The sequence below is a fragment of the Pimephales promelas genome, chromosome 16, assembly GCF_988280905.1.
Source record: "Pimephales promelas chromosome 16, fPimPro1.hap1.1, whole genome shotgun sequence".
Classification (NCBI taxonomy): domain Eukaryota; kingdom Metazoa; phylum Chordata; class Actinopteri; order Cypriniformes; family Leuciscidae; genus Pimephales; species Pimephales promelas.
This window is the reverse complement of record NC_142784.1, coordinates 19,448,062-19,473,137: the sequence shown is the minus strand read 5'-3', so window position 1 is coordinate 19,473,137 and position 25,076 is coordinate 19,448,062. Positions and strand designations below refer to the sequence as shown.

General features: G+C 37.7%; 2 protein-coding genes across 7 annotated transcripts; one reads left to right on the top strand and one right to left on the bottom strand.

Moving 5' to 3' along the window:
- Nucleotides 1-670: 670 nt before the first annotated feature.
- Nucleotides 671-8,528, bottom strand: tsku (tsukushi small leucine rich proteoglycan homolog (Xenopus laevis)). 2 transcript variants are annotated; one of them, XM_039662611.2, is made up of 2 exons: nucleotides 8,297-8,528; nucleotides 671-2,457 (listed from the first exon to the last, which is right to left on the bottom strand). In XM_039662611.2, the coding sequence occupies exons 1-2, from the start codon at nucleotides 8,297-8,299 to the stop codon at nucleotides 1,408-1,410; spliced, it is 1,053 nt and encodes a 350-aa protein (XP_039518545.2). In that variant the 5' UTR covers nucleotides 8,300-8,528; the 3' UTR covers nucleotides 671-1,407. The 2 variants fall into 2 exon arrangements, with proteins under 2 accessions (XP_039518545.2, XP_039518546.2); XM_039662612.2 differs by lacking the exon at nucleotides 8,297-8,528 and adding an exon at nucleotides 3,590-3,740.
- A 4,117-nt stretch (nucleotides 8,529-12,645) lies between these two features.
- gucy2f (guanylate cyclase 2F, retinal) lies at nucleotides 12,646-24,203 on the top strand. Of its 5 annotated transcripts, none has more exons than XM_089121156.1 (19): nucleotides 12,646-13,765; nucleotides 16,265-16,566; nucleotides 16,652-17,006; nucleotides 17,529-17,613; nucleotides 17,699-17,795; nucleotides 17,879-18,007; nucleotides 18,422-18,502; nucleotides 18,586-18,762; nucleotides 18,897-19,053; nucleotides 19,176-19,325; nucleotides 19,450-19,598; nucleotides 20,334-20,497; nucleotides 20,593-20,785; nucleotides 21,612-21,786; nucleotides 21,940-22,038; nucleotides 22,132-22,226; nucleotides 22,694-22,779; nucleotides 22,997-23,063; nucleotides 23,345-24,203. In XM_089121156.1, exons 1-19 carry the CDS (start codon nucleotides 13,021-13,023, stop codon nucleotides 23,348-23,350), a joined length of 3,312 nt encoding a protein of 1,103 aa, XP_088977282.1. In that variant the 5' UTR covers nucleotides 12,646-13,020; the 3' UTR covers nucleotides 23,351-24,203. The 5 variants fall into 5 exon arrangements, 4 of the variants coding, with proteins under 4 accessions (XP_088977282.1, XP_039518558.2, XP_088977283.1 ...); XR_016146864.1 differs by having other exon boundaries at nucleotides 12,647-13,765; nucleotides 22,997-23,143; XM_039662632.2 differs by having other exon boundaries at nucleotides 12,649-13,765; nucleotides 22,997-23,091.
- Nucleotides 24,204-25,076: the final 873 nt, after the last annotated feature.

Genomic DNA, 25,076 nt, shown 5'->3' with positions numbered 1-25,076 from the left:
GGAAATGCAACTTAAATGCAAAGAAGTTTGCATTTAAAGTATTTATCCTCATAAAATGGTGTTGTTCTTGTGTTGCCCAAAGAGAAATCTCAGAAACATGTCATGATAACATTGACTGTTTGCTCTTGACTGTTGTTCCTCATTGGCCCACATTTATTTACATTACTTATTTATCCTGAGCATGGCAGAAAGTGATGAAGTGAAAGTTCAGCCGTTAAGTAAACCTTTTTTTTTTTTTCCATTAAGCTTTTGTGTAGAAAAGAAGAGGGGGATGTGTCTCTGACGTTAGTCTCCTAGAATTTCAAAGAGCTGGATCTTGGCAACAATTTAGAGTAGCTAAGGGGATATATGAAGACCTGGTCTGTGAAGCCTACAAACCTAAAGCATGACAGCCTAAAGTCATCTGGTCCAATTCAGCAATGAAGTCTTCTGTCCACGGTTCATCTCAGTGAATGGTTAATGCTTCATTATTGTATATAAAAGAAATGGCTGTTTCTGGGTGTTTCTTCTAAACAAATCATTGCTGTCGGAGTGCGTCAGAACAGAACCACATAGTGAGGCCTGTATTATGACTAATGCACGTGACTCAGAAAGAGCCCTTGCTTAACTTTGGAAGTTTTAATAGTGTTTGGGGAAGTGAGCATTAAATCACAACAAGATGTTAGATATGTAAAGTAAATTATCTTTTATTAAGAGTATAGTTTTGAACAAACATAAAACATACCTCAACTCATATGATGAGCCATCTCGAAACATTAAAAGTGCAACATTTTAGAGCAACATCATGTATACGTCTGTGATGACGACTCAGGAATTATAAAGAGAATTCATTAACGTTAAATTTCCCTCAAACATTCAAAATTTTGCAGTTTGTAAATCATCTTTCAGGTTCAGGATTAGAAAAACATTTTAATTCTTGTTTTAAAATGTTAAAAACATTTTAATTAAAAGGTCCACTGAAAAAAATAATACTAATACACCTTCTGCATTAGTGAAACTGTACGGCTTCTATGGTCATTTAATTTTTTGTTCCAAAATACTGTTATATGAATGACACTGTAAGGCACCATGACTTCTGAATTGACCTCCTACACTGTAGTTTGAATACACAACTTATTGACACTTTAAGACCGTTTGTGTTAAAGAAACTAAAAAAACATAACATTAGAGCTGACATCACACTTCAAATCTCAAGTGACATTAAGTAGAACAGGAATGTGATAAAGTGCAAAGGCCATTGTTATACGGTCTGTGTTGAAATATGATGAACACCTTTAAAATAGCGGACCTTAGTTGGCATATTATGTGCAAATACGAAGCAATCTTGAATTATAAAATATAAAAGTTCTTAAGAGATACTAATAAGGCACAGAGATGAGAAAACGAGTCTTTCCTGGCACTTCAGGCTCATAAGATCATTCCTGCATTGTCACAGGTAAGTATATCATTGGGTTTTGCCTGTCCAATCTGTCTGTGAAACTGTCCTTGTTTGTGTGTCTTCCAGCAGTGCACGTTTGACCCAAGAGTTATACTCTTTATGCTTGGCATCTGGGTAAAGACGGTCCTTGATAATGGTGTGACCGGAGTATTGGACAAATGGAGCTCTTGTAAAGAGACGAGTCCGCTAAATACATCTGGGCTCAACGTCTTGAGCCGGCTGTTGTTTGATAAGTCTAAGACCTGCAGGTTCCTCAAACCCCTGAAAGCACCTGGTTGAATCAAGCTCAGGACAGACAGGTTACTGAGAGACAGGTGAACCAGTTCTGTCATCGAATCAAAGGCCCCTGCGTCAATGCTGGAGATGAGGTTCCCATCCAGGTTGAGATACTGAAGTGGGATTCCGGTAAGCGTTGGGACCGTCTTCAATCTGTTCCCTGCGAGCATAAGACTCTTGATGTACAGCGGATGGCCAGGCGTCCTCCTGTTAATGGCGGTCAGAAGGTTTTGCGACAGGTCCACCATGATTGGTATATCCTGTGCTCTGGTGGTGAAGAGATCAAGGCTGAACTCTTTGAATTGGTTTTCACTCAGGTCCAGCTCAACGAGAGGGAGTCCAGTGAAACATCCATCGCCAAGACCCTCAAGAGCGTTGTTGCTCAAGTCCAACGTCTCCAGATAACGAAGTTTAGAGAACGCTTTGGGACTCACGTGTGCTATGGCATTGCTGCTTAGGTCCAGACTGACCAATGTGGTGTAACCTGGTCCTGAGAGCATCGAATCGCTGATGGATGTGATGGAGTTTAAGGACAGGTCGAGATGGGAGGTGTCCAGAGGGATGGGGACAGGAGCGTTGCCGGGCCCGATCCCACTGCAGTCCACTTTGGTCAGGCTGAAACTGTCGAAGAGGCCGAAGCTCTCCACCTCACAACGGCACTGCGGATGGCAGTTCTTCACTGCTCCAATGACAGCCAGGCCAAGCACAGAGAAGAAGAGACACAGCAATGTGGCCATGGTGAGCTATAAACCAAAAAAACACACATTAAAGGGTTTCATTTTATAGCCATGAACGTACCAAAACAGAACCAATCAAATCACATTAACTTCAAGAAAATCGACAGAATGTAAAAAAAGGGTCTTGCATGGCATAGCCTATGTTATCATTAAAACTGAACTAGAATCCACTTCACAGGGTCCTTTGAGAGGTCTGAAGAAATCAGAAGTCACTCATTTACGTGTTAATTCTGTAAACCGACGTAGCCAATCATTTACAGCTGTACATACATGCTAGTCGTCACTCTGTGTCAGTGTTTATTCATTCTTTCCATGAAAACCTTTTTCTCAAAGGATTTCACCTAATTCTTATGATCAAATAGCCTATTAAATTAGACTTTTTCAATTTCAGTGACAAATTATCATGATTAAAAAGGTGCAAGGCTTTTCTCGTGGAGAATTTAGCACATCATTTAGTTAAAGAATATAAATGAAACCCAGACTTTGATGCTTTCATGTATGCAAACCAGTATTATTAGCAATGATTATGTCCAAATAATTATTGTATATCGCATATCAATATAATCAGGTTTACTTGTGAAATAAATGAAATAAGGAAAGAACTCTAAATGTATGTCTAATTTACCATCCTAATTTAATTCAGTTTGAAAGTAAAATAAGAATATAAATATTAATGTTCATGAAAGTAGTCTCTCATACTGGCAATATGTTAAATATTATTACAATTCAAAATAACGGTTTTCTATTTTTAATATATTTTAAAATGCAATTTATTCCTGTGATGCCAAGCTGAATTTCCAGCATCAGTCACATGATCCTTCAGAAATCATTCTAATATGCTGATTTGCTAATCTGGAAACATTGTAAATTATTATCAATGTTGAAAATGGTCTTAATATTTAAAGGTGCTCTAAAGGTTCACTCTACTAAAGCCATAAAAAATGAATATAAAAATAATAATATTGAGGAAACATGCTATGTTCACATACTCGTTTCTCTGAAAAACACTTCTACAGCAGGTTATTTTACTTTGAAATGTGCGTTTTTGTTTTGGTCCGTCATACTGCACGTTGCCATTTTGCATCGTCGAATAAGATTACACCATTATTCTACACATAAATATCTGAATCTTGCTTACGTGTTTTCATGAAGTACGCAGAAGACTCTCAAAAACTCTCAGGCAGAAGGTCTGCGTGTCTGGTGGAGATCGTCTCTATGATGTTTAGCTAAAATCAATAAACGCTCTACCACGCTCTACTTACGACTTTTGTTGCCTGATTACCCTACCACATGCTCTTTGTTTAAACAGTTGACATAAACTTAAACCCTGTTTCACCACTCTACAGAGTTACCGCTAAATCTGGGCATGGGTTAACCTGATTACAAAACAGGTCGAAAGAGACTTGAGAATGAAGCAGCAAAAATGACTGAACATTAATTAGTCTGTAAGATTGAGTGTACTTCTATAGATAACGATAAACAGAACCAGCACGCTAGGTAAACAATGACCTCTTATGTAATTGATTGCATTATAGGTACAATGAATGTGCAATACACACTTTCAACTATTTAGTGAGTTATAACTGTTTTTTTTAATCTTTTTACAATAAAAATAGCAGACATGCTAAGAGAAACTAAGTGGTACTAAAAAAGAAAAAAAGTCTTTGTGACCATGTAACTGTAAACACTGTAAAGTGCTGAGACATGCTTGAATCTCCCATGGAAATTCACCAGTACCACTGGAATTAAACAAGCTTACCGTTTCGAATCGAGCTATGGCAAGCAGATAGTTTTGAACACTGGCTGGTTATGTACTTGCTCAAATCTATTTTGGATCATTTTAACCCCAAAAAAACTATGGACTGCAGCTTTAAAGGGTTGGTTCCCCCTAAAATTACTATTAAGGGCCCTTTCACACCTACCTTGTTTGGTCCGAATCAAAATTACAGGTGTGAAACCTACCCCAGACCACGGTCCAGACCAATCAGATTAAATTTGGTCCGACGAAAAGAGGTAGTCTCGGTCCGGATCAAACTGAACAAAGGTTTGCTTTGTTTCTAGTGTGAAAGCATTTCTGTATGGTTCGGACTTGAGCCGTGCTATGGTGGTAGCACATGTGGATGGGAGGTTTTTAATTGAAGTATGGTCTGATGGCAACTCGATAAAATGTTCGCAAGACGAGGACGTTCATTTGGAGAATTTGAACTAGCCTTGTGTATAGTTGGTGCTGCATGTAATTATGCCATAAAAATAACAATATCTGCAACGATATGCGTCTGTTCATACATGTTGTCAAAGTTACCTGCCAAATTGACAACACGCTGACGTCAGACGCGCGTCCATTTACAAATCAATCAATGTCAAGATGCAGCTGACATAGATGATGATGACAGTATGCAAGTATGTCATGTAAAGTTCTTTAGTGTGCTCGCATAATTGCAGTGTGAAAACAAACCACACCTTTCTGAAAGTATGCATCAAAACGTGAACTTTGGTTCGAACCTTGGCGTGGACTTTCAGGTGTGAAAACGCCGTAAGTCATCATTTAGTAACCTAATGTTGTATGCCATTCTTTCTTTTTCTAGCCACAAAAGGAGAATAAAAAAATGTCCCACTCAAGTTCATCGAATGTCAGTGAATAGAGACCAGTATCAAGCTTTAAAACAAGACACAAAAGTATCACAGAATGGTCCCATGTGACAAATGCCATATATTCCAAGAGTTCCGGTGGTATGCAAAAGGGTTTCAGTCATGTGACCTTTTTCAGTGGTCAACTTGGCATTGAGAAAGCTCACATGTGAGCTTTCTCAATGCCAAGTTCCCATGTATGGGACCGAAAACATTTACCACACCTGTGGTTTTTATCAGTTTTCTTTGTCTTTTTCTTCATTGATCGAGTATGGTTACAACTGTATTTACTGCCATTATATGGATGAGTGCGAGCATGACATTTAAAAAAAAAAAAATGTCACAATTTCTCCTTTTGTGGTCCGAAAAACAAAGATTGGAAATGATGGTAAAATTTTCATTTTATGACGGTCTATCCCTTTAAATGGGAGCATTTGGTAGGGATATAGACACAGACTTGGAACCTCAGCCATGTCTTTCCCTTTCGCTCTGGTCAAGATGTGTTCCTCTTTGACTTCAAGTAAACATTTTCCTAAAAAATCATACCTGTTCTACTCTCTTCTTAGGAGTTAGGACATGAGGTGAAAGCACTGAAACCCATTTTCAGCCCCTTTATGTATTCATTTTGTATTTGGTAATGATGTAACACTAACTTTAGAACATTCAAAATGAATGAAATTTGGAGGCATGGAACTCTTCTGTCAGTTAACATCTGCATGTGTTCAGGGGTTATGAACTCTCTCCAGGTGTGGTACACTCAAGTCCCTCCTCAGAATGCCTGAAGTCTAAGTGCAATGTATTTTAAGAGCAATCACTGTCAGTGGTTAACAGCTACATATTTAAAGCATTTATCTTTCTCCCCTTTTAGTGAGACTGTGAGGCTCACCCATCAAGTCTGCATGAAAACGGTCTAGTGTTAAAACAGATCATTTTAAAGTGCGCCTATTAAAAGTTCCTAGTTTTGATTTGAAGCTACAGTCTCCTACAACAGGTTTACAAGCATCAAATGTCCAAAAACATCAGAGGCTCAATCCCAATTCACCCCTTGGCCCTACTCCTTGTTTTCGAGTGTACCCCTTGGCCCTTAAAACAGAGTTACAAGGGCCAAGGGGTTGAAATATTCCCCTACGAAATGCAACAACCCTTCATGAACCCGATACGTCATCAGTAGTCGGCAAAGGCTCTTCTGTTAAGGAGTTTTTACAGGATTTCTCCATGACAACGACTGACAATCAGCGCAGCTGCTCTTAACTTTGAGGAAACATGATGATAATAACATTCCTTCCTCGAAATGTGTGTATTTTCTGATTCGAAAAGGTGATTTATTATACAATTTCTTAATTTAAATGACTAAAGTATTATTATAAGAGTAAATAAAGTGCATGGTGGTATCATCTGGCACTAAATTTAAATGTTTAACCGTTTGCAAGGCCATCTCGCCGGTGATTTGCGGTGAACTTTCTCGTAGCTCTCCGCTTGGAGTGTGCCTCTGAAAAATCTCCGTTTCGAGGGCTATGTCTACCCCTCGATCTCAACAAGAATCGGGACACCCTACCCCTAGACGTGACCGCGCAAGACGGAGGGGTAGGGGCAAGGGGTTAATTGGGATTGAGCCTAAATCTCGCCTTTCTCCAAGTTTACTCTGCTCTGATTGGCCAGACAGCCTAATCTGTTGTGATTGGTCTACCGCTTGCAGCGCGTGTCTAAACAAAAAAGCCCATTCCCATGACTAAACTTCCATTCCGCTCAGAGATCGTTTACACTGTAAAGATAGTAACAATGGCGTTGATTTTACCAATCACCACGAGCACGTTTGAGGGAGGGCAAAGTAGAAGTTGTTCTCAATAACTCACAGACAGCTATGAGAAAAGGTACACATATAGGTACATGAAAGGAAATATTCGAAAAATCGTAATAGAGGCACTTTAAATGATATTTATCTTTCCTGGAGTTTACATAACCAAAAGAAAACTACAGTACAAAAGAACTAAAGTTGGTTCTAAACCAATTTAATTAGCAGACAGCAGACATCCTAATCCAATAAAGCTGAAAGAATGCAGTACTTTAAGGGGGGCAGATTTAATGGGAGCTTAGTGTCTCAAACAGCGCAGTAATACAACTTTTGTATGCCAGGTACTTTTTGTGATGCCAACAGCAGCACGTAACCTTTGAATTAGAGACATGCATCAAAGTGTTCAACGTGTTTATGGTTGTTGACTACAGTACAGCTGACATAATGCAGGTTGCCACCCATATCCTAGAAAGCTCATGCACACTGCATTATCTCAATTGGATGCAGTATACTCTAGCACTTGTAACAAAGATAATTTAAAACAATATTTAAAAAGAATATCTGGGTTTCTTGTACCATTATTAATGGGTAATGGGTTACAATAATGAACAGGTAAAGTTGGACTGCTGTTTTATTCAGGTCTACTGACAAATGGCACCATTTGGTGGGTCTCTAAAGAGAAGTAGCCACTTAATCATGCTAATGCCACTTCCTCCAACAGGAAACAACATCAACTCAGTTGTTTGTAGCCATTCATTCAGGTGAGAAACAGAGCAATTTAAGCTCAATTGCAAATAAACTCGCAAACATCTCGACATTTACAGAAATGTTCGCCATCATATTCATTTATTAATCGTCGTGAATTACATGTTTTTTTGTTGTCGTTTAATGATTTTTTGTTATTTTATATGGTTAAAAAGAATAAAACAATATTTATTTTTAAAAATCTTCCGGTAAAAAAAATATTGGTTAATTTCTAATACAACACACTCTTCCGTTAATTTCAACTCATTGGGTTTGATTCAAAGTCTAGTGACTGCCTTGACAGCATTTTGGATATGATCTTTTACAGTCTATGGGTATGATATGCTGTCTAGGAAGCCAGCTCACTAAGTTTTGAGACGCAGCCAAAATCTCTGCTTTGATGGTTGGACTCACATCTGTGCTCAGTTAAAAATACAAACTTTGTAACAGCTTGACAATGCTCAACAAACATGTGATTGCCACGATAACAGAATGCACAAATATAACTTAGGCTATCTAGGCTTTTCTATTGTCCATGTCTTTACTCTACATCACGCGAAATATCGGAGATTAAGGAATCTGCGTACATTTCGATTTTTCTTTTGTAAAAAATACAATATAAACACGCCTGTGAGACATAGGATAAACCTTCTTTTCTTTTCGTAAAACTTTTAAACTTACCATGTGCCGCGAGACTCGTCTGTCGTAGAGCTTTTACTTTTCCAGGCCAACATCGGAAAATACTTTAGTTTTAGTCATTGTCATATCCACAGCTTTTTTGATGTGTGGCAAATGAACACGTCTGCGGTATTGTCTGGGTTGTGACTTTGTCGATCTTTCTGCAATAGGAGTACAGACTCGCCAAAGATGATGAAGTAATAAAAGCCACCGCAAGCAGAGTCTCGTCTAGAGTTTCACTCACCGATGATGATAATCCGCGCCCACCAACGTCTGAACTCGGCGATCGTCAGCAGCGCCCCCTTGCGGCGAGTATATACTACTACAACCACACACCATTTAATATTGTACACAACAGTAGGGAGTGAAATCTTTTCTGATTCCGGATTCTTCTGAATAGTTTTTTTTTTCTTAAATTAAAATAAATAAATAAAGGCGTTTACTCCGTCACTGTAGGCTACTTAAGCCAAAGCAAATAATTATGTTATAGTACATTTGCTTTATATCAAGGTAAACACACGCCTAAGGGCAAGAGTGTGTATCCCTGATAAACTCATCAAGGAAAAACTCCCAAGAACACAATATGCACATTGGGGTTTTATTTTTCACTAGTGTTGGCCAACAAAAATCATGATTGATATTGTATTTTCCCATCAGTAATAATATTAAATTCAAAAAATGTTTAAATGTGAAGTATCAAATAAAACACAATTCAATTTATTATTGATACAACCATATAACCTCATAATATCTCATTAATTCTACAGAGTAATGTTGGAGGTTACCATTATACAACTTTAGATTTAGATTAAGATTAAATTACACACAAATTTAGGTTCTTTTTCAGCATTGATGGTTGGAACCTTTAAAATCGGTTGAAACTTTCCATTGCAGAAAAAAGGTAGCTATTTTAGGAACTGTTTATGGTTCTTTGAAAATCCAAAAATGGTTCTTCTATGGCATTGATGTGAAAAGCCGTACTGGATTTAAGGAATAAAAAAGGTTAAAAGATGCATGTAATATTATTTGTATTAATATTATTACTTCTTCATGGCTTTCCAGTGGATTTAGGTCACAATGAAAACCATTTACTTGTTGGAATTCCTAACAAAGCCTCTTATATCAGAGTTTCTAAACAGATTGATGAAGAAGAAGTGAAATAAAGAGAATGAGTGCAAGAAGCAAATGAAGAGGACAACAGTGATGCAGGATCTATTTTATAATTTTAGATTTTATAAAACATGAACTTAAAGTCAACTTGTAATGTACAAATTCTCCCCCTCCACTAGATGGCAGTACAATAAAACAATTGTCTTTGAGATGCCTTCTTTTCAAAGAGAGTAAAACAGTTATAAAATATTATATAATTGTAACACAAATATTAGAAAGTATAGTACTGTATGTGAAGTGCATCTTCAACAGTGATTAATCAATTATGTACTTATCCAACCCTATTAAAATCTATATAGATATATCAACGCAAACACAGTAAATGTTTGAATGGCAGATTTGTTTCCTTTACTTTAGTGCTGCAGATTGCTGTGTTATTACCTGTAAGTGCTTTGGGCTGTGGTTGCTGAGTTTGCATCATCTGTTTCTGGTTGTAGGGCAGAGGTGTCAAGGTGTAACTTTTAAGAAGCTCAGAGGCTTATTGGATATGGGTCAGCACATCTCTCTCATTGTCCTCCTCATCCTCCCTCTCTCTCCCTCTCTCTCACTGCACAAATCACCAGAAAATCTCTACAGTAACCTGAAGGCAAACATACACAGGCCTACATCGATGCCCAGGTGCATTAATCTCCTCAAGCAAATCAGAAATCCCAAAAGTCACATGATCAATCAGAAAGTCAAGACTTATGCAAGCTTTTCACAGCCAATGTTTCTCCAATGTGAAAAAATGATGTAATACTGATCACACAGTAAAAAACGTCCTGTAAATGTGTGTCCTTACCTGTGCTCGTGTCTCTGTAAACCATAAACATTATGCTAATAGTCTAAATGAGCTCAGAGAGACCTCAGATGTGTTATCAAAACACAAGGTTTAACTGACGCAGGCAAATGTAAGAGAACCCTAGGGATCGTCCAAGGGAGCGCCCTTCGTTAACTTTAATTACCCAATACACCTTGTGCAAATTCAATTGATGTGAGCCTATCACAACTACACCAAACAAATGCCTAATTACACTGCATAAACTCTCATATGCCACAGGGTTTCCATGGAGAGAGGTGGAAATGGGCTGCTGAGACCTTGCTCAACCTTAAATATGAACTTTAAATACAAAAAGAGCTCAAATTGCAAAATTATTGTAGAAATTTTAATTCTTGAAATTTTTCTAATTTTATTTCTTTAAAAAATTAGCAACGTATGTTTTGTAATATAAATATTTGAAACTTTTGTCTTCTAAATCAAAATGCTTGCCCAGAAAACATTGCACAACAAAAATTCAGACCCTCAACAAGACTCTGTTGAGTGTGTTTGTGTGTGCGTGTCTGTATATATATATATATATATGTATATATATATATACAGACACACACACACATACAGTATACTACACACACACACACACACACACACACACACACACACACACACACACACACACACATTTTACCTGTTTATTGATCGATGTATACATAATACACTCTAAAAATCCTGGGTTTTTTAACCCAATTTTGGGTCAAATATGGACATTCTCCATTGGGTTAAAAATGGAATTTAAAAATGTAAACAAATGACTGGGTTTGTCCATATTTGACCCAAAATTGGGTTAAAAGAACCCAGCATTTTTTAGAGTGAAGCTATATATATTCATAAATAATGATAAAAATACTGATAATAACAGTGATGGTGGACATAAATAATACAACGCATGTTTTTAATAATGAAAACATTTTTGAAAACGTATGTGAACATATTTTTATTGTTTGAACAATACAATTCTTATATTAGGCCTACTTGTTTTATTGTTGCTATTCACATTTTCCAAAATCCTTTTTAAATCTACATTTTACCCCGGATATAAATGGATATATAATGTAAAATAAAACGTGGGCCTATTATGCTGAAAATCACTTTGTAGCCGATATGGCGTTATACAATTGGTTCAGTGCACCAATTATTCCTTTTGGGCGCATCAAAATGTCTTCGTCTTCTTTAACGCTTGTGATGACTGTACACCATAACGTGCTTTAACAACAATGTTTTATATTTCCTCATTTTTTCTTATATAGGTAGGCTAACTAAACTAATTGATTCATGGCTAGTTCATTCAGTAAAGGTGGCGGGTCTGAAGCGTTAACGTCTGCAATCCTCTTATTTTGTCCCTGACCAAGTATGGATTAGATTCATCCGCGGGTCACTTTCAAAGGACTTTCATTGAACAGAGAAACATCTAGGCCTTTTGATAATTTCAAGGAGATTTATATCGAATATCGCTTTCCATTGTATTTAACTATAAAATGTATTTGTTGTTTTTTAAAATCGTCAATGATTCTAGGAACCTGCGATATAAAGAAACTAAGGTAAATAATTTAGCCCAGATTGACAACACTATCGAGAATTTTTGTACAGCAATATTTATAACAGTTAAGCTAGAAAATGTCGCCGAACGTTAGGTGTGAATTGTGAAGGTGCAAAAGAACACCTTTATTGATGACTGCAGGCTTTAAGTAGCTCTCCAGGGTGCTTAAGTGGAATCTCTCAATGCCACGACAAGCCTCATCAAACTGTTGTTTGTGAACTGAGATCTGCTCACATTTATTTATGCCCACGGAACTACTGATGCTGGATAACCATCGTGAAAGTTGACCGAATAACTCTATGAAGGATATACATCTACTTTATGAAAGAAACCACTGGAAGAAAAAGTGAATACTTTTTAATTTTTCCATGCATCAAGAGGCCCATATGAATAATGGTAAGTTCAATTTCTAAACGATATTTTATTTAGCAATGTGTTTTATTTTGTGCGCAAGCATAAATGTAAGTGGAGATACATTTGGAATTATTTTTATATATTTTTTTTTATTTTTTTTTATAATTTTTGCATTTCTAGTGTATGAATCAATACAACAGAACAATACAACAATAGCATAAGAAAATATGATAATACTATGTAAAAAACGTTTTTATTCCAAAACAAAAAGTTAGTGATGGAGAAATCAAGATGGTTACCTATCAAGAAAATCAAGTAGAAACTAAACGTTTAGAACATAGTGGATATAGAATGTTTTTGACGTAAAAAAAAAAAAAAAAAAAAATGTGTTCTTTTTTTGTTTGTTCTGTGTTCTAAACGTTTTCAATTTTAGTGAGTTGAAATGTTTACACTGTGTAGATATACAGCCCAGCTATTATGTGACAGCCCAGCATACACAGAACGTTCCCCTAACGTTCCTGAATGGTCCCATGAGGTTATTTTTTTGGGAACCAAACAAGAACGCTATAGGAACGTTCCAGGTTATTTTTAGGTTCAATTTTTATGACGTAAGGAGAATGTTCCGGGAACGTTCCCTTAACCTTAAAGAAAAGTGAACATTATGGGAACCAAAAACGAACGTTCCCAGAACATTCCCAAAACCTAAATTTGTTTGCTGGGAGATGAGTCTTGTTTAGCCTTGAAAATGAAGCTAAAAGTGTGCCGTGACTCCAGTTCAAATCTAATCTGCTGATTTCCAGGTGTCTCTTTGTGACGTCCATCTCTCATAACGGCTTCTAAAGGAGGACAATGCGACATATTCACCTCCCATTTGGAGGTGCTTTATGGGAGTTATCCAGTTACCCCAGCTGCCCCGTCCTCAGGAGCAGACACAGCCTCTCAACACTTCCCTTTTACAGCATTACACTATGGATCATTCTTGGTGTGTTGACGTTCCCATGCTGTGTCCAATGCCTGATTTTCAAAGTAGGAGTCCTGGGGCCTTGGAACTGTGACCCTTATTACTCTAAAGCACTTCCTTCCATTGCGTCCAGACTGGCCATTGGCCGCATAAACGAGGATTTTAGTTTAGACCTGGGCTGTACAATGGACTTTGTCATCCTTCAGGAAGCTTGCGAGACATCAAAAGCATTGACCTCATTTGTACAATATGAGAAGGTAGTTGATGCGTTTGTAGGCCCTACAAATCCAGGATACTGCAATGCCGCTTCGCTCATGGGCAAGAATTGGGACAAGTCTATATTTTCATGGGCGTGCATTAACTATGAGTTAGACCGGGTCCAGGGCTACCCAACATTTGCCCGGACTTTACCATCTCCGACGCGGGTGCTTTACAAGGTGCTTAAGTATTTCAGCTGGGCTAACATAGGCATCGTGTCTTCTAATGAGGATATATGGATCGACACGGCTGCCAAATTGGCTAGTGCTCTCAGAAACCAAGGCCTTCCTGTTGGCATTGTTGCATCCATGGGGATTAATGACACTATGTTGGAGAACACGTTGTTGAGCATTCAAAACGCAGGGGAGATAAAAGGTAAAGTGTTTTGGATACATAGATTTGCAATGTTAGCATAAACATTCATTTTTGGGGAGGAGAGGACAGGGCTATTTGCAACACATTTTACAATGATTTCTCATGGTTTTGTGTGTGTGTGCGTGTTTGTGATTCATAAATAGGAACCTTTTAACATTTAAAACACATTACAACTCTTTAATATATAACTTTACGGTGGTTTTATTGTATACTTTAATGATTTGTATTTGTACAGGTAATTGGAACAAAAGCTATTTTTGGAAGAGAGAGAGAACTAGGTGTTTAAAACTGACATCATTGCTAATATCACCGCTTACAAAAAACACAAAATTGAACTTTTCACTAAAAATCCTATAGTTTTACAGCTCATGTGACAACTAGCCCCGGTGTCCCCTATATACACTGGACAAAATTATAAACGCAACACTTTTGGTTTTGCCCCCATTTTTCATGAGCTGAACTAAAAGATCTAAGACTTTTTCTATGTACTCAAAAGGCTATTTCTCTCAAATATTGTTCACAAATTTCTCTAAATCTGTGTTAGTGAGCACTTCTCCTTTTCCAAGATAATCAATCCACCTCACATGTGTTGCATATCAAGATGCTGATTAGACAGCACAATTATTGCACAGGTGTGCCTTAGGCTGGCCACAATAAAAGGCCACTCTAAAATGTGCTGTTTTACTGTATTGGTGTATTGGCTATATTGGTCCGAAAACCCATCAGTATCTGGTGTGACCACCATTCGCCTCACGCAGTGCAACACATCTCCTTCGCATAGAGTTGATCAGGTTGTTGATTGTGGCCTGTGGAAAGTGGCCTCTAGAATGGCTGTTCAAAGCTGCTGGATATTGGCAGGACCTGGAACACGCTTATGCATGTCGTATACACTGATCCAGAGCATCCCAAACACATTCATTCATGCTGACTGCTCCACCAGAGCTGTTGCCCGTAAATTGAATGTTCATTTCTCTAACATAAGCCATCTCCAAAGGCGTTTCAGAGAATTTGGCAGTACAACCTCAGACCACGTGTAACCAGCCCAAGACCTCCACATCCAGCATCTTCACCTCCAAGATCGTCCCGTCATCCGGACAGCTGCTGCAGCAATCGGTTTGAAAAACCAAGGATTTCGGCACAAACTGTCAGAAACCGTGTCAGGGAAGCTCATCTGCATGCTCGTCATCCTCTTTAGGGTCTCGACCTGACTGCAGTTCTTCATCGTAACCGACTTGAGGGGCAAATGCTCCCATTCGATGGCATCTGGCACTTTGGAGAGGTGTTCTCTTCACGGATGAATCCCGGTTTTCACTGTACAGGGCAGACAGTGTGTATGGCGCCATGTGGGTGAGTGGTTTGCTGATGTCAACGTTGTGGATCGAGTGGCCCATGGTGGCGGTGGGATTATGGCATGGGCTGGCGTATGTTATGGACAACGAACACAGGTGCATTGTATTGATGGCATTTTGAATGCACAGAGATACCGTGACGAGATCCTGAGGCCCATTGTTGTGCCATTCATCCCCGACCTCCTCATGTTGCAGCATGATAATGCACAGCCCCAGATCTTGCATGGATCAGTACACAATTGCTGGAAGCTGAAAACATCCCAGTTGTTGCATGGCCCGCAAACTCACCAGACATGTAACCGGACGTGGCCTTTTATTGTGGCCAGCCTAAGACACACATGTGCAATTTTCGTGCTGTCTAGTCAGTATCTTGATATGCCACATCTGTGAAGTGGATAGATTATCTCGCCAAAGGAGAAGTGCTCACTAACACAGCTTTTTGAGAGAATATTTGAGAGAAATAGGCCTTTTGTGTACTTTCAAAAAGTTTCAGATCTTTGAGTTGAGCTCATGAAAAATGGGGGCAAAACCAAAAGTGTTGCAGTTATTGTTTTGTTCAATGTAGTAAGATGACAGCTTAAAGTTTACTTAATCTCTCATCATTTTCACTTTCTCTGAGATGGTCCTCACTGCAGAACACAAACTCCAGATCCAACTCCTCCCACCTTACATATACCTACCCATCTCCGCCCCCTGATCCCTAATCCCACCCCTAATCTTACCCATCTCCACCCCTTAGATCTGGATCCAACTCCACCCCCTGGATCTTGTGTACTGCAATGAGGTGCTACTGCTTTCTTTTGATAGAATAGTCAGAAGATTTAGTTTCAACAACAAAAAAACAAAACAAAAACGAAACATACAACAAAAACATGCATTTATTCGTACATGTGTAAAAGCATACACTACATTTGTTACTCAATTAAAGATATTTATGTGAAATGAATGTATGTGAAATTTTCCAGTGCACACTGTCACTGACTGAAGGTTTATCTTCAATTTTCAAACTATAAGTTTTGGATCATGGCCCTTTTAGAATTTAATTAAAGCATTTTATATTAAGATAAAAACCTACTGCTCATACCATATATCAGTCCTAAATGCTTTTAAAGTTCAACATTAATTAATTCAGTTTTTATGTATGTTTCAGTCATCATTATGTGCATGCATTCAGTGCTCATTGGAGGAGAGCAACAATCTTCTTTCCTGTTGAAGGCCCATGACATGGGATTGACAAATGGTCGATATGTGTTTATACCATACGACACCCTCCAGTACAGCCTACCCTACACCAACACAACCTACTTCCCACTTCAAAACAACACCAAACTGCGCAAAGCCTATGACGCTGTGCTCACTGTCACTGTGGAGTCAGATCTGATGTCATTCAATGAAGCGTTCAATATGGCCAAACGACTTGGAGAGCTGACAGTGTCACAAGAGCCAGAGCAGGTGTGGGTGGTGCACTTTGACACATTATGAATCGTATTTGTACACTCAATGACCTTGATTAAACTATTAAACTGCTACATTTCAGGTCTCTCCTCTCTTTGGTACAATCTACAACAGTTTGTACCTGTTTGCCAAGTCCATGCACAATGCCAGAAGAGCAGGTAAGTGGTTCTCCGGGTCCAACCTGGCCTTCTTCACGAGGAACATCACATTTTCGGGGTTCAACCAGAACATCCGCACAGACGCCCAAGGGAACGGGCAGACCAACTTCGTGATCCTAGATACTGATGGCTGGGGAACTCAACTGTATCGTTGCTTTCAAGTAGACCTGGCTTCGGACATGGTGCTGTTTGCCGGCAAGTCCATTAATTTCCCTGGAGGTTCACCTCCACCTTCAGACTCCAGCTGCTGGTTTGATCCCGATGCCATCTGCACAGGAGGTACGACAGACCCGCACAATGTTGTTCAATGAGAAACAGATATTTGACTTTTGATTGTGCAATTGCTTCTTCTTAAAAGTCACACTCATTTCGCTCAGCTTATATGTGTCATAGTTACATTAGGAGTTTTTAAGCAAATTGGTATCTTTATGCTTAATACTTTTAGAATATGATCAATATTAAAAACTATTATTATTATTCAAAGTCAAATAATTGTAAGAAATATAATACGTATTTCATGTTAAAAACACCATTTTATACCAATAATACCAAAATTAAACTGTAATTTTTTATTTTATTATTTTTATTATTTTATTATTTATTTTATTTTAATTATTTTTATTAATTATTATTATTAAAAGATAAATAAATCAATTTGAAAAATAAATAAATTGTAAAATTCAATTGTAATCAATGACATTGTTTTATATGTCATTGTTAACTGATGCATATTGATTGATATGTAATTTGAAAATATTCTATGTGTTTGATTCAATTCTAATTCAATCTCTTGTGTTTTAGGTGTGGAAGTAATATATGTCATCATAGCGTTTGTGACGGTCTTCATTATAGTTCTTGGTTGTATTGGCCTAACTCTATTCATAAGGTAATTTTGCTGTGATTTTAACAGAACCTATGATTTATGACCTAAGGTACAAAAAGTTGTACCTGATCTTGTCTGATCTTTGTAGGAGGCGACTTCAACAAATCCAGCTGATCAAAGGCCCCAACAGAATCCTGCTTACGCTTGAGGACCTGACCTTCATCAACCCGCAGCTGAGCAAGAGGGTACGCGTCACCTCATCAGCTGCCTTCCTTCTGAAAATGTTATGCTATATTTTCTACATTTATTATGCACTCTTTGCTCACAGAAAATCACCCTCGAGGATCTTAGCGATTCAAAAAGTTACATTGAGGAGAAGAGCACATGTGAACGGACCCACTCTGTGAACAGCACGGCTACGGCAACACATGAAACTTCAAATGTAGCCGTCTATGAGGTGACTTTACTTTTTATCTTGACCAAATGTTTTAACTTTCATGTAGCTCAAACAGTATGCTTTAAGGGACAGTTCACCCCTTAAAAGATTTATTTATTTTTGTCATCATTTACTTAAGTTGTTTGAGTTTCTCAAAGATATTTGAAGAATGTGGGTCCCCATTGACATCTATATCATTTTTTTTTATTCTGTGGAAATGAATGGGGACCAGAAACTGTTTGATTACCCACATTATTCAAAATATCTACTTTTGTGTCCAACAGAAGAAATAAACTCATACAGGTTTAGAACAACTTGAGGGTGGATTTTTTTTTTTTTAATTTTTGGGGCGAACTCTCTCTTTAAATTCAATGAAAGTTGCTTTGGATAAAAGTGTCTGCCAAATGTAAATGTAAGTCATTTTGATCTTTGCAGGGCGACTGGGTATGGCTAAAAAAGTTTAAGGAAGGAGATTTCAAAGAGGTTAAACAGAGCACAACTAATATTTTCACCAAGGTATTGGCCCTAATCCTTTCATTTAAAACTAACAGTCTGGTATGAGCTTGAGTGACGGTTCCTATCATGTTTATAATTCCCAGATGAAGGACCTACGGAATGAAAATGTCAATCTGTTTTTGGGGTTCTTCACTGATTGTAAGACTTTTGCCATCGTCACTGAGCACTGTTCTCGGGGGAGTCTACATGACCTCCTTCGTAATGACGATGTCAAACTGGACTGGATGTTTAAATCCTCTTTATTGCTGGATCTGATCAAGGTACTGATATGATATTATTAAAATGTGAACTTCTAATAACCTTCAGATCATTTTTAAATCCATTCTGCACTTTCTATATAATATCTGTCTTTGTTGGCATTATAATCGGATGGTTTCTGTTACCCACCCAATAGGGCATGAAATATCTTCACCACAGAGATTTTCCTCACGGGCATCTGAAGTCTCGTAATTGTGTAGTTGATGGACGTTTTGTCTTAAAGATCACTGATTATGGTTACTATGAGATTCTTGAGGCCCAGAAAGCTCCAAAGGAGACCCCACCTCCAGAGGGTATGGGTATTTTTTTTTTTAAATGACTTATTTACAATGCAAATCTCACCTTTAGTCCATCTAATTTCCTGATATTGAAAAAAAGACATAATACGGCAATTCTTTGTCTTTGACTCTTTCAGATCTATTCTGGACAGCCCCTGAATTTCTCAGAGATCTGGAAGGTCCACGGAAAGGAACATGTAAAGGAGATGTGTACAGCTTCGCGATTATACTTCAGGAAGTAGTTGTCAGAGGAGCGCCGTACTGTATGCTGGGCTTGACTCCTGAAGGTTGGTTGAAAATAAATTGTACTAGTTGTTCTTACAGAATTAGTTTGATGAACTGGTAAACAAGGCTGTGATAACAGGAACTGGGCAGGTATTATTATCCGTGACATGTTTATTACATCAACAGAGATAATAAGGAAGGTGAAGAAACCTCCGCCTTTGTGCAGGCCCACTGTAGCTCCAGATCAAGCTCCACTGGAATGCATCCAGTTAATGAAGCAGTGCTGGTGTGAACAGCCTGATAGAAGGCCTACTTTTGATCAGATCTTTGATCAGGTGAGCTTTGAGTTCATTGGATAAAGAATTAAAAGCCTTAGGATCTAAAGAACATCGATTTTTAAATGCTGGCTAACTTTGTAATAATTATTGCTTTTCTATTTTATTATATATTTTATTATATCTTATATATTTTATCATTTCATGTTATTTTATTATTATATTAATTTTCATATTTATTTTTTGGGTCAGTAAGGATGCATTCAATGGATCATAAACTAAATGTAGTTCTTGCGAACTATTCATCAAAAAAGTAAAACCTAAATAAAAAAAAATCATGGGTTTCCACAAAAAACATAATAATAAATGTCTTCATCACCTAATCATCATATTAGAATGATTTCTGAAGGATCATGTGACACTGAAGACAGACTGCAGTAACAATGCTGAAGATTCAGCTTTGCATCACTGGAATATATTAAAATAGTAATAATAATTGTAATAATATCTCACAATATTGCTGTTTTTACTGTATTTTTGATGAAATAAACCCTTGAGCATAAGAGACTTCTTTCAAACAGATTTTGAAAGAAATCTTACAGACCCCAATCTTTTGAATGGTATAGTGTATTTTTATAGTCTATTTCTAATATGGCAACATGCATGGATAGCAGCATTTCCAGATTTCAGGAACATGACAAATAAAGACACTTTATTTAAAGTTTAATTAAAGACAACTACATCTAATGATTTTTTTTAATTTACTCATAATGCATATTAATGGTCTGTTCTCAGTTCAAGCTCATCAACAAGGGCAAAAAGACCAATATTATTGACTCCATGTTGCGTATGCTGGAGCAGTACTCCTCTAACCTGGAGGACCTGATCAGGGAAAGAACAGAAGAGCTGGAGGTAGAGAAACAGAGGACTGAGAAGCTTCTGGCTGAGATGCTTCCTCCGTGAGTGTTTTCATTCCACACTTCTCAAGTAAGACATGTTCTTGGATCAACAATCTTTCTATGTCAGATTAAACTTCTTTTCAATTTTCATTCAGTTCTGTGGCAGAAGCTCTGAAAACCGGTGCCTCTGTGGAGCCAGAGTACTTCGATCAAGTCACCATCTACTTCAGTGACATTGTAGGCTTCACAACCATCTCATCCCTTAGTGATCCAATTGAGGTTGTAGATCTGCTCAATGATCTTTACTCCCTATTTGATGCTGTGCTGGGCAGCCACGATGTCTACAAGGTAAGCTTGTTTCAGGGTTATTACAGGGTTATTACAATGTTATTACAGTTATTTTGGGAAATTCATACTCGGCAGTCACGTTAACTACCATGGATGGCTGGCGGGCAACAAAAAGGTATTTTCAACGTAGAGTCCAGGTCTTTCTAGTAGCTATCAAGTCTGTTAGCGAGTTAGCGCCATAACTCCACCGTGAAAGTAGTTAAATTGTGTAAAGCAGACAAAGTTTTTTTTTAGATAATCGAGCAGTAATACTTTTTAATACAATCACACACTTCAATCTTAAAGTGCCCAGAAGTCATTCCTTTTTCAATTAATTTTGCGGTGTGATCATACATTAGCCTCATAACACAAACAGCTGAATCGCCAAACCCGCTGGTGGCGTTGATTGACGAAACTACAGGTTAACTTAAAGACATGATTAATTACATGATCATACACCCATTGTATTCATACAAATGTTGAAATTACCTTGAGTGATGGAATGATCACTGCACAGACGTGTAACCTTATACTGTGAAGGTTGCTTATCTCATTGGTTAGTGCAACCAATCGCACAACCACCATCTGGCGTGTCATTTACACCTCGAAACACCAACTTTTGTATAAAAACTGGCGACGTCCTGGCAAGATCCTTGACTAGTTTACTGGGTTTTGTTGCTGGAGAAACGGCGTCAGCCAGTACTTGTGATGTCACGTGCAAAGTATGAATTGGCGTGGCATGAGTTTAATAGTATCTCAATGACAGTAAAATAACACTGGCTTGGATGTCCAGGATAACATGCCGATCGATTTCCATGCAAAGCCATTTAACTCTTCTTCATCACAGGTTGAAACCATTGGAGATGCCTACATGGTGGCCTCCGGGCTGCCGAAGAAGAACGGCAACAAGCACGCAGCTGAGATCGCCAACATGTCCCTGAATATTCTCAGCTCCGTGGGATCCTTCAAGATGCGGCACATGCCAGAAGTTCCAGTCAGGATACGGATCGGCATTCACTCAGGTTAGCCTGTCAATCTCCAGCTGTTTTTATCCGCTTAGTGGTAATGTTATGAAAAAGCTCTTGTAATCTTTTTGACAGATTAAATTTCATTGTCCCAATATGTAGTTGTAAAATACTGCATCCTTTATCTTATCCTGTTTCTTCTCTATCCAGGGCCGTGTGTTGCTGGAGTCGTGGGTCTAACTATGCCTAGATACTGCCTTTTTGGAGACACAGTCAACACCGCCTCTCGTATGGAATCTACAGGGTTGCGTATGTTCCATTCAGATATTTTTCTTTACAGATGTGATATACTAACCCTGTACTGTAATGAGAAGATCGGTCAATAAACATCATTTCCATCAGCTTACAGAATTCATGTGAACATTAGCACAGTGAATATTCTCCACTCACTGAACGATGGCTACAAAATAGAAGTTCGAGGAAAGACTGAGCTGAAGGTACAAAAACACTTTTAATAATCTTACAAAATATTTTTTTAACATGCACTACTGTTAATAAGTACAGGGTCAGTTTGATTTTCTTTTTTTTCTGCAAGGATGCTTGAAATTGATCAAAAGTGACTGTAAAGACATTTATTATCTAAAAAAAATATTTCTATTTCAAATAAGTGCTGGTTTTAAAGAAACTATTTTCAACATTGATAATAATAAGAAATGTTTCTTGAGCACAAAATCAGCATATTATAATGATTTCTGAATAATCATATGACTGGAGTAGTGAAGCTTTGGCATTCATGGGAAAACAATTTTATCAAACTGTTATTTTTAAATTGTTAAATGAATATTTTAAATTGCTTTCAGGAGGAACATTAAACTGACCCCAAACATTTAAATGGTAGTGTAAGCACTAACTTACTGTGTATAATTTTAGCTTTTTAAAGTAATTTGTATGGATTTTTGTTTAGGGGAAAGGCATTGAAGAGACATACTGGCTTGTTGGAAAATCAAATTTTACTAATCCTTTGCCAAAACCACCAGAGATTAAACCAGGGTAAGATTTGAATAATATTTAACCATTTATTTTACAAATATTTTTTTCCTACAATATTTTAACTTGGCATTTAACATGGCCTTTTCATTATATTGCCATTTATTTTACTCTTTCCAAATAAATTGTACTTTCTGATGAATTTCTGTGCTTTAGAATAATTCTCTTTGTACTTAATGGGATACTTTTTTAAAATGGGATAATTGGATTTATGCATCAGGGAAGACAACCATGGTTTGAGACCTGAGGACATTGAGGCTTACAGGAGAAGGAAAGCTGAGAAAAAGGCATGAACCCATAACCAATTGCAAGGAGGTAGTACCTTGCATGCTGTGCTGTATTTGTCACGTGGTTAGGTTTACTTCTGGTGGGTTTGTGCCGTGATGGTGTTCATTGATTGTGCTGGACTAATTGCATGTCCGTTTATTCGTGCATGCCGTGTATTTATTTATTTATTTATTTTTTTCAGTTGTTGTGAACTGCATTACTTACCAAAGTCCTAAAATGAATCTTCAGTTCTGTCTGTTGTTATCATTTATAACTTTCTACATCAATTTTCATCTTTTAGAGATAACTGGCAGGACATGGTTACGGAGGAGGTCAAGTCAATATTTCGCAAGGCCAGACAAGAGAAAAATCCCAAAATCTGAGAAGTGCAAGGAAGGATGTTAAAACTGCCGAAGAAGGAAAGACACATGACAAGTTGCATGGAGAGACACAAAGGACAGTCTGAGCATGTGTGTTCCAGTGCAGCTTACAAAGACTACTTTAATAGGATTGATTGTCGTCTGTCTAAGCCGACTCTGCCCAGCACAGCAGAAACAACAGCGCTAATGAAATGGCAGCTGATGAACAGGTAGTCAGTGAAAGTGTGTTTCTTTCCCAATGTCTAACACTTGCTCTGTTTTGGCCACAGAGTGGCCCCATGTGCATCCCGTACCTAAGGCGAGTCACGTTTTGGGTTTGTTTTTCACAGAGATTTCACATGTTGTTTTCATCCATATGTCCTACTCATGGGGGAGCTTTAATTATTTTTCTTTGATCTTCTCTAACCAAAAAACATGTAGTGACCTAATCAGATTTGACGAAGCTTAGTGGACATCTGTTGCTAAGACCAAATGCGATATTCTAGCGATGTTTATGCAAAACCCAAACTGACTGAGGTTGGTTGATACCAAGCAATTACAAATGTAAGGCTGCTGTAAGCTGTCTTCGGACTCATGAAAATTGTGAAACGTGACTGTGTGTATGCTGATTAAGAAGTTGCTTCAGAGATATTACAAAATGGATTGCAATAATTCTGTGAGTTCTGTTAATTTATGCAAAAATAATTATTTATACTATGCAGAATTATTCATTTTAGTTGCCATACATTTAGTAAACAGGGAAACTGCTTTTATTTGACGTATTAAATCAGTTTAATAAAGGGTCCTCTCTCTCTCTCTCTCTCTGATAAAGCACTTGTGCTTGTATTGAATATAAAATGAAATGTTTAAGTTTCTTTGCAGTTTAAGTTGTATTAAACACGTAGGCTGGGTTTATCTGAGAGGGATTGACTGCCTTATAAGCTGTTTAAAATGATAACTTAAATTTTCTTTATTTAGTTTTTCCTTTTTTATTCCAAATATTCACAAATTTGTTAACTATATCATGAACTATCTGATAGTCTGATTCTCAAATATGTGTAAGTAAATGTGTTTTGTCATTTAAACATCTTTATAATGACCCTGTTAGTTGATCTATAATGCCTGATGGGAACCGCCATGTTAGTTTGCACCACATTTCAGAGAATCGGATCTTACAACAGTCGGATTTACAACACATAAATTCAACCACTTTTCCCAAAATACATTAAAGTAAGTGACCGATATACTGGGAGAAGGATAGAGTAAACTATAGTTACCTATGCAATGTGTATATGATATGAATAAAACACGTTGTCAAATTATTATTGGCGCTTCCATTGACATCAGTGTGTATTTAACAAACTTTCAATGTATTTTTGATAGAACTTAGGCTGTTTATTTAAATGTCTGAAACCTAAAATAATCATTATGTGATTATTATGTTTGGCTCCAGCCGAAGCGCGAAAGATCAACTGATTTTCAGCACGCGAATGCCCATGGAGTCGCACAAGGCTAGGCCAAAAGGAAGGGTAGCGAGGCTCTTCTTCTGTTACTCTCGATGTGAGGAGCTGGTAGATGGCGAGAGATCTGAGAGCGGTGAGGGAGATGTCTCTCGAACATCGCCACTTGCTTTTTTGCTACCTAAAACCTCTCAACATCTTAGGTGAAGGCATC